The sequence below is a fragment of the Fusarium verticillioides genome, assembly GCF_000149555.1.
Source record: "Fusarium verticillioides 7600 chromosome Unknown supercont3.28, whole genome shotgun sequence".
Taxonomy (NCBI): Eukaryota; Fungi; Ascomycota; class Sordariomycetes; order Hypocreales; family Nectriaceae; genus Fusarium; species Fusarium verticillioides.
In genome coordinates, this window is record NW_017387865.1 from 85,431 (window position 1) to 95,905 (window position 10,475).

At 38.3% G+C, this 10,475-nt stretch overlaps 1 protein-coding gene across 1 annotated transcript; it reads right to left on the reverse strand.

The window, feature by feature from the left end:
- Window positions 1–3,766: 3,766 nt before the first annotated feature.
- Window positions 3,767–3,934, reverse strand: FVEG_14081 (hypothetical protein; the record flags this gene model as incomplete). Its single annotated transcript, XM_018903415.1, has 1 exon — window positions 3,767–3,934. The coding sequence occupies one exon, from the start codon at window positions 3,932–3,934 to the stop codon at window positions 3,767–3,769; it is 168 nt and encodes a 55-aa protein (XP_018762172.1).
- Window positions 3,935–10,475: the final 6,541 nt, after the last annotated feature.

Sequence of the window (10,475 nt, forward strand, 5' to 3'; positions counted from 1 at the left end):
CTATACCATCGCTATAATTCTCCCATCACAGGCGGATTGGTGTGCCTTCTTCCTTTTCCTCTACCCTCTTGCAGTTTGTACATCGCTTTGCTAAATGGTTTTCAAGACCGCTTCGGAAAATTGTTTACAGATAGCTTGAGACTCGACTACTTTATCTTCCGGGCGAATTGGACGAAGTGCTTCCTGCCAAGTTCTTTAAATTCATTCGTCCGGGGTTCTCGCGGGAGACCCGCCTCTTTGGGACCGCAACGCATCACAAGGTCAGCCCAAAGCTCGCCGTTTAAGTCACATTGCTCTCTAAGAGTTTTAAAGCATTTCCTTCCTACGTTGATGAATATCGGTCTTGCTTTCTTCAGTATTATCTGCCAACAGCTAACTTTAAGGACTAGTATGTTAGGATGCCTTGTGACGCCTATTGCAGGCTTGGCTCAATACCAAATGTGGTAAGAACGATTTCTGCATGGATAGTAGCCATATTGCTAGAGTCTGTCGTTAAGCATCGTTATTCTGTATCTCAGAGACGACTTATGCAATACTTAGGCCTTATAATTCTGACGATACCGCGAAGGAGCAGGTGAATCAAGATGATCAAAGGGTTCCTTATTCAAGCGTTTGTATTCGCGAACATTCCAATCAATCTGGCTATTACCATCCTTGAAAAACAGAGCTCGTTCCTCAACCATCCCTGGACACACTAAATGAATGGAGTTGTGATTAGCTAACTGCGCATAACCTAGGGTGTACCGCCCTGCTGCCTGGACACACACTCGAATCCATCATCTCCCCAAGGCTAACCCACTTATCTAACTCACAGAAACACATAAATGCCGTTTTATGTGAGAATGAGCCTGATAGCACCGCGAAGCAGAGTGTCGGACTACCTTTAGTCATATATACAGGACATGGCATTTTACCTGCTTACACCAGAGCTTTCGTGTAAGCAAGGAATGCCTCTCCTCTGTTAGCTTTGGATACGATTGCGTCTCACAGCCAGGGATGATGAGCTTCCTAAGCAGCAGAGTTACATACGGTATTCACTTGAGTACGTTTGCGTAATTATGATGGCCGCAAAACATCGATTAAGGGTTATTATAGTAAACTCTTTTGAAGCTAGGGGTGAGAAAGTCAGGGTATACAGGCTGATACGAGGCCATCGATGAGACATAACTGCCCCAGCACTAAGCACAGAGTAGTGGCCTTCAGTTTCAGTTAGGAACAGAGGGACTTGACTGGTATTGGGACGAAGAGTACAAGAGCAAGAGACTCAGTCGGTGAATAAGCAGTGAGCAATATTGATACCGGGACTCATCGAGGGGATCAGTGGATGGATGGCGCCACTGTTGACATTTGTGGCTCCCGACTGACTTGGGCCCTGATTTCTAGCTTCGGAAGCGATAGAAGAAAGTAGCTGGTGTTTAGCAGAAGCGATTCAAGACTTAGCAGCTAGAAATGTGTCGCTACAGTGGTGTATTTGGGGCGGTGCAGTCACAACGCGAATCTGGCACATATAAGCATGGCGTCGAAGAGGATGATCTGGAAGCAATATGTACATTGGTAATACTGCAAGAAATAGAGATAGCACCATAGAACAGTGCTCATTTCTAGGCCTCAGGCTGAGTATTCATCTCCTCGCTTTCAATCTGTCAAACATGACATGTATACTGATTGTAACCGTTTGCAACAAGACAGGCCGTCGTCGACGACAAAAACACGATGAATGGTGTGTCCGTGTCAGCGCAGCCTTGGTCTTCTGTCTGCTAAGGCAGGCTATGAAGGCCCGAATAAGAAGGCGCTGGTATATGAGAGCAATACGGGTCATGCTTCGGCCTCTGAATCGTCCTCACAGTAGTTTCCCAGAGTTTAGTCATTGGTACGATGGTAAATAGTGGAAATGCCGGATTGCAACGATGCGCATGGCTGCTCTGAAGCGTAGGCTTAGTGATCTTCGGCGAGGTCTTTTGTTATTGTAATCGATCGAATGGGCGGCGTGGAGCGGATGGATCGAGGGCAATTTATCCATCCGGTAAGAAAATATTAGTAAAAGAAATCTAGCAAGGCTAGATTGTTGAAGATTTGCGGTAAAAGATGACTCAGGATGAAGAACGAGGGACTGACAACGCGTCGCCGAGCACTACGATTGGGACGACGCTGGCAATCGTAACTAATGTTGAGTGCGAAAGGGAACCGAACTGCGTACCTGAGGTCACTTCCGATCGTCAGATGAGTACGCTGGCTTCGCTACGAGCTGTCGGAGCTGAGGTGTTGTGTTGGAAGAAATGGTGTTTGTTCTGCGTGCGTCTCGTCTCGGCAGGGATTTGCGCTGAAGATGACGGAAAATTGAAGGTTATATGAACGCGGCCTCGAGGCCCCTCATCTCGACATTCGTGTCATGAGTAATAAGATACCTATGCATGACCAATCTAAAGGAGAGAAAAGATGCATTTTGCTCCCAATACATCGTTACCCGACCTCTGCGACAAAAGAGTGTGGACGACAAGTCTTGCAGCGTTCTGAATATCTTGACGCTAATGCTATCGTCTGTAGTAATGTCATCGTGTCGTCTTCGAGTACGTTGACACCCGATGACCAAATTCCCCTATAATACAATTTAATAACGAAAGAATAAATCAGCCGACCGAGGTAAAGATCTCACTGGAAGCCAACATCTTGCAATGGTGCGTTATGTGCATGCAGTTGGCTCGTTCTCAACGCCATGGCTATGGACTGGCGGTTTCTTGTCGCGCCATTTTCCTGCCATCTCAGCTGCTGCTGAATCCGACATAGGCGAATCTACAAAAGGCCGGGCACTCCGCAAGCCGCCGTCTTGTGTATCTGAAGCAAATCAAGACTTGACCGTAGCCTTGATGTTGCCACCCTTGCTGTAGTGGGATGTTGTTTCAGTGGCATCCCCTACTTCGTCAATGACACCATATCGTCGCATCATGCTTTACAAAAATTGCCTTTTTCGTCTCTCTGCTCAATCACCATTGGGTAAAGCGACTAAAGACTAACCTTGGTGGAAAGTAATCCCCACTTCGACTCTCGAGAATTGAACGGCGTAGTGTCTAGTCTGCTTAGCAAAAGTCCCTGAGGCTAAAGCCAGGCAGTTTAGGGTAGCCATTAGTAACAGATACAAGAACCAGTAACTGAGAATGTAGGATTTCTATAGCTTTTAACGCACCTTTGAAAGCTTGGACACGCATATGTTTCAAGCTCATTGGGACTCCTCTTCATCTATGGGCTGCTGACTGTCTGCACTTCCAACGGCCACGACTTCGAACTCGACGCCTGCTGCCACACCGGTTGGAAATGAATGGGGATGATCTTCTCGAAGCGACTGCAATCTGTCCGCGAGGAAGATTTTCGGCGTCATTGAGCTGAACGTCGGAACTGTTGTGGCAGATCAAAGAGAGACTGGGGTTTGTCTACAGAAAGCAGCTATGGTGGGTGCTAGTGGAAAAGTCAATCTCCTCTTCACACACTTTGATGTTCGAAGCTTCTGCTGTCTCCCCAAAGCGATGTCGTATGTAGCATTGGAAATTACTACTCCGGGTGCTGTAGAGAGTATGTGAGGAATCTCTTGAGCTGAACAGGCGTGACAAGTCACTGCTACCCGCGAAATGTCGAGAACAGAAGACAGACCGAAACATGCAAATGGTAAATGTATAGGAGGGTTAACTTTTGAACGATAATATTGATGACCTTGCATGAAGATTATGACAGCATGGCCAAGGGGAGAGATGTAACGCATGTCATCGCATCTCGGTTATCGGCGTCGATCAAGTTCACTATGGCTGGGGGCAATCAGGTTGTATACAGCACCAACCTGAATGATTCCTTTCTTCCGAGTAGCGCGATAAGAAGTGATACCAAGAGCCAAGGCAGGCCCAGGCTCGTAAGAAGTTGATGAAGCTACCGACGTCTCCTCGGGCATTTGGACATCAGTCATCCTCATAGTCGACAGAGAGCCATCAAACCCAACCTCCAATAGCTGTATCAGCATTTATATGCGCGATAGACTGTTCAAAGAGTGTCCATCATGCTGTCTAAGGGCAATTGACCGACTCACTTCCCAGTACGCTCAATCCTCTCTTGTTGAGCTGCGATTATGCGCGCACACACGTACGGTAGACAAAAACCGCCGACAATTTCAGCAAGAGATGGGACCTGCTTGAGCAGCAAGGCGCAGTACAGCGATGTAAGTGAGTATAGTAATGTGATCAAGGAGTTAAATGAGGGCAGCTATTTTATAATGTAAGTTGGACGACAGCTGAGAGCAGGAAAGGGTTGGAGAGGAGAAGTAACAGCGAACTCATAAATAAGCTCGAAGGGGAACACCAAGATATACTTGATAAATAAATTCAAAGCTGTAAGTAAAGTTCTGAACAAAAAGGTCAACTGCTTGCATGACTTGAAACGCAGAAAAGCCGGCCTGATCCTCGGTTTACTTTTCGGATGACCACCCAACCCACCAGTACAAGAGTCAACAACAGCTATTTTCAGCATTCAAGTTTTTGCAATTTACAATATTCGGAGCAATTCCCTGCCAATACTCACGTTTCATTGCACCGGCTTCAAGAATACGCCGACTTAAACTATTTTATCCTAAAGCTCTAGAGCTAAAGATGCTTTAGTATTTAGGCTTAAAAATATAAAAAAAAGGAAAAAGAAAAAAAAAAGAAAAAGACAAATTTAAGTTTATTTTATAGGAATGCGGCAAAACCTTTCTACAGTACGTATGTATCTTGAAGGTTGGCTATTTCTTGGATAAGGGGCATTATACTTACATTGCCAGTTAGGGGCCGCATTCGCATGGGGGCTTCACGAGCAGATGAATTTCGAGACATTTTTCTCTCTTTCTCATTTGGATAAAATGATAATGATATGTCTTTAAATAAAACGTGAAATATTGACAGGTCGCCGCACGGGATTTGGGGATCGAAAGGTATTGATTGAGTTTCGGCGGAGTCGTGGTTGAGCCGTTGACGGTCGTGCCGTAACGCAGTAACGGTCAAGAATCCAGAGCACAAACAAAATTAAAGGCCTTAAAATTGCTTCAAACCCAATATCCGCATGTACGGTTAGGTCTTTTACCACCGACATGATTGCGATAAGCCAATCCTAACCTAGGTATGCAGTTACCAAGTCAGGCTGATGGCCGAGTCAATGGAGGGCACTGAACACAAATGAGAGCAGCTGAATTACAGGACATGTTCGGGGAGGGCTGTGGCGGGGGCCATTGACATCCATGGGGCTTACAGGGCGTTGATGGGGCTGGGATCCCCTGTGAATGAACGATGAGCAATCGCGAGAGGCACCTCCCCCAGCGACCAAGCCTTCCGCGTCAACGCGTCTTGCCTGTGGCTTAGGCCTGGGCTTTCTTCCATTGCCTCATCCTCGTCCTCCTCCATCATCTTCATCCTCCAGCAACATCAAAACTTCTCCCATTTACCTCATTCAGGACGCACTTCCATCCATCAGCCTATCCTCGCTTCCATCAAATTTCCACTCATTCGATCCTCGTTCATCGACGGCACTCTTGGAAATTCTCCACGTAACGTTAGTGGCCTTCCTCCTTCATTAACACCAAGCTTTCCCACTTTCATCTCACCAACAATACACCTTCATCAATTTATTTGCCATCCTCTCATATTTTATCTCATTTAATCCTCGTTAACCTATGTCACGCCTAGGAACTCCCTCTTTCGAACTCCCTCGTCTTATTCTTCAGGCAGCATAGATAACAGCACCAAGTTCCCCCGTCCCACGACACAACATCAACCTATCGTCGCTCACCCGCTGCAGCCATCTAAATGCCGACGAAGCGACCAAGAGACATGGCCGCGACATTAAGTCATAAAGCAGGGATATAGCTTATCGAATTAATTAAACCATGCCTTACTAAAGCGCCAAAGCTGCGGATACGACACAAGACGATTAACAGACGCTAAACCGGCTACGTCTAAACCTTCAAACAGAGACACTCGACATGCCCCGTCTGCCACAGCCACAAGACCTCAACCAACTATGCAACTAACCTCAGCATATACCCCAAATCAAACGGCCAGAACCACTCCTCTCTCTATATATCGCGCTCGAGAAGTACTACTGCTTGAACCTACCTTGGCCTCCGAGTCCAAACATCTCTCGAACTCAAACTCTCAGAAGATGAGGACGGTCCGCCAACAACCCCCTTGAACACACGCCCGATCAGCATTCCCGTTCATTAAGCCTACAGGCAATCCGCTTTCCCCCTTCTAATCTCCCCCGGAATCTTACTCCAGCGTTTGATGACAGGGTGCTGCCCTTGATCAGATCTATGATCACGATGCGGCTCGGGCTGTGAACCTACAGCCCACTTACAGACACCGAGGGGGGTCTGCAAAAGTGCCGGAAACATCTCGAATTGCAATGCAAGGAACGAATCGATCTCGTCGCAGATCTCGAGATCTCGCGACAAGAAGAGACGACACAAACCCCGGTCTCTATCGTCGCTGATTGCCGATTATCCAAATGCAAGGTAAGTCTTTGGATCCGGGTATACATTTTTCAGGCCGCTGACTGTCTTTCCAGATACTTGCCGACAACGCTCTACACGCCCAGTCTATCTCAGGCAAAGCCCGAAAACACCACCCTCCCCAACACCTATTTGCGGGCATTGCCTGGGATAGACTGCTTAGGGTATATTCATAGTCTCGACTCCATCCCTCAACTCCACAACAGCCAATAACACCGAGACAATGAATACACCCTAAACCTACCACCCGGCCGTTTATCAAGACATTACAACAAGCTGCGAGTCCAACATGTCGCCCCCCTAACCACGACAGAGCGACACTGGGAGCCAACAGGCTACCCAAGCGGGTTCCTCCACTAAGTCAAAACATAACATTTAATAAAAGAGTAAAACCTGCTTAGGTAAGAAAATTTAAATATAACATTTAATGGAAGAAAATACCTCAGAACTCTAGCTCAAACCGAGAGCGCCCTCGCCATATTCACCATGCTGCAACGACAGGCGCCATACAGGAAATGGGTAGTAAGACGAGTAATTCTCAGCGTCCAGTCACACCAACACTCAACAGTATCATCGGTGGGAGAGCGAGACTGGAACCAAGTCCGCTTACGAGCCCGGATGAGTGGAGGGGATACTACAGCGGAGGACGCAAAGACTGAAATAGAGGAGATAGGCAATAATTGACGTTCTTCGCCATGCGGATGCCAGAGTGTGCGACGACTTGCTCTTCATGTGACGGTATATGCTATAAACAAGGAGATAGCCTCAGTAGATGAACACAATGTTGGTGAAAGTACATCTTTTCTTACTTTCGTGTTAGGGATAGAGAAAATATAAGTCTTAAAGAAAAAAAAAAATTTAAAAAAAAGTTTAAAATTTAAATTAATAAATCTTAAAAAAATCCTATTTAAATAAACTTTTTTTTAATTTAAAGACTTTATTTTAATTTAACTTTTTCTATTTTAAATAATAATTTTATTTTTATATTTAACTAATTATTTTAATTAAAAGGCTACTTAATAAAGATTATTTTCTTAGGTTTTAACCTTTACTTATATAAGATTAGCTTACTTTCTCTAGTATATTTTTTCTTTTATCTAATCATAATATAGCATTAACTACATAATTTATATTAGTACTATACTATCTATATAGTCTTACTCTATCTACTTAATTATAATTTAGCACTAACTATATAATCTATATTAATACTATACTATTTATATAATCTTACTCTATTTACTTAATTATAATATAGTATTAACTATATAATCTATATTAGTATTATACTATTTATATAATCTTACTTTATTTACTTAATTATAATATAGTATTAACTATATAATCTATATTAGTATTATACTATTTATATAATCTTACTCTATTTACTTAATTATAATATAGCACTAACTATATAATCTATATTAATACTATACTATCTATATAGTCTTACTTTATCTACTTAATTATAATATAGTATTAACTATATAATCTATTACCTTACCTTATATTTTAATTTTTAACTCTTTCTCTCTTTCTTTTTCTTTTTTTCTTTTTTCTTTTACTTTTTATATTATACTTAAATTATAATATTATTAACTAAAGCTTAAAAAGAAAAAGAATACTATTCTTAACTTTATAAATAGTAATAAAAAGCTATTTTATAATCTTAAGAAAATAGTATTTATATTCTTTTATAACCTAATTTATAATCTACTTAGCTATTAAGCTTTTTATTACCTTATAGTCTAAACTTACTTAATAAATATTAAAAAATAATTAATAAACTATTTTAATTACTAATACCCTTAAAAAAAATAATAACCCTAAATATTAATATTATTAACTTAACTAAATATTATATTAAACTAAGCTACTTTACTAGCCTTAGTATTAGCCTTTATACTATCTATCTAGCTTAACCTCTTATAAAAATAAGCTATTTTACTAGCTTTAATATTAGCCTTAATACTAGCCTCTATACTATTTATCTAGCCTAACCTCTTATAAAAATAGGCTACTTTACTAGCCTTAGTATTAGCCTTAGTACTAGCCTCTATACTATCTATCTAGCTTAACTTTTTATAAAATTAAAACTCTATACTAGCCTTATCTTTAAAGTCTAAATAATCTAACCCTTAATCTTTTAATTTTAATACTTCTTATATTTCCTAGCCTTTACTTAATTAAAGTCTTATCTTTACTTCTTTAACCTTTCCTATTTTACTAGCTTTATCTCTATTTACTTATAATTAAATTCCTTAATAATTATAAGATATAATATTAATATTATAATTTAATATTATACCTTTCTTTATACTTTAAACTTTAATTAACTTAATTAACTAATTCCTTTCTTTTATTTTAATAGAAAATCCTATTATATAAAGGTTTTAAATATAGTAATCTAAACTTTACTCCTAGCTTATTTTATAATTCTTTTTAATATAATATATATATACTTCTTAATAACCTAGCTATACTTCTATTACTTTTAATTAATAACTATAATATTTTAAATTATATCTTCCTTCCCTAGTATATTACTTCTTTAATTTATTTAACCCTAATTTCTTTAAATCTAGTAAATAATAGCTTACTAAATAATTAATATAATAATAAATACTTTTACTATCTAAAACTAAATATATTTAATAAACACTATATATTATATTAATTAGCCCTATTATAAGAACTTAAGATATTAATAGTATATAGCTTAGAGCTAAAAGCCTTACTATAATTTAAAGCTTTAGTATTTTCTATCTATTATTTATTTTACCTTATAGCTATAATCTATATAATAATTAGATTATTTACCTTTATAGTCTTATCCTTATAAAAACCTGCTATATTTTTCTTAGTATATTTTAAATATTAATAGTATACTTTTTAGTTTTTATCTTTTTTCTAGAGCCTAGTACTTAAACTTAATTAATAAGCTATAAGCTACTATCTATATAATATAATAATCTCTTATATTAATATTAATAAGAGCTATTTAATAAAATTATTCTTCTTATAGCTTATAAAATACTTTCTATATACTATTTATAAGAAATACCTTATAGCTTTAATTTAGCTTATATAAAAACCTTTTTATAAAAAGAAAACCTTTTAGGCTAGTAACTATAAAGAGATACTACTACTTATACCTTAAGGCTTTAATTTTTAATTCCTAGTATATATCTTTATTCCTTTTAAGAAAGCATTTTATACTATACTAATTTATATTTAATTTTAGTAACTTCTTTAAAACTATTCTTTTACTATAAAAACCTAAAGCTTCTTTTTTAAGTATATAATTTAAAAAATATTATTAATAGCAATTTAATCTATATAATAATAATATAACTTATAACCTCTATCTTATTTATATTAAACCTTAAGTTTTTTAACTTACTTTTATATTAAGTTAACTTTAGTAACTATAAGTATTTAATAATATTACTAAATCCCTAATAATAATAAATACTATTATAAAAAACAGAATACCTAAAGTATCTCTATATTAATATTAGCTATCTTATTAATACTTAGCCCCTTTCTAGTTTATTTTATTAATCTTTTCTCTTTTATAAAACTAGTACCTATATAGCTAAGGCCTTATCTATATAATAATAAAATTACTTAAAAGACTTAAATACCTAAAACCCTAGAATTATTTATATTAAGGCCTATAATTATAATAAAGACTTATTCTTAACTATATTTAGTAACTATAGCCTGTTTACTTTAAATTAGCTCCTATTACTTGCTATTTATAATAGTCTTAAGGCTAACCTTACTTCTAAAACTAGGAAAAAGTAATAGTTATCTTTATAAAATACTATCTATTTTACCTAGCAAGTATATAAAAATCACTTCTATACTATATCTATTACTTACTACCTTTTAAGCTATAGTATTTATAAGGAATTTATATTTTGCTTTAATATCCTTCTTTTTATATAGTATA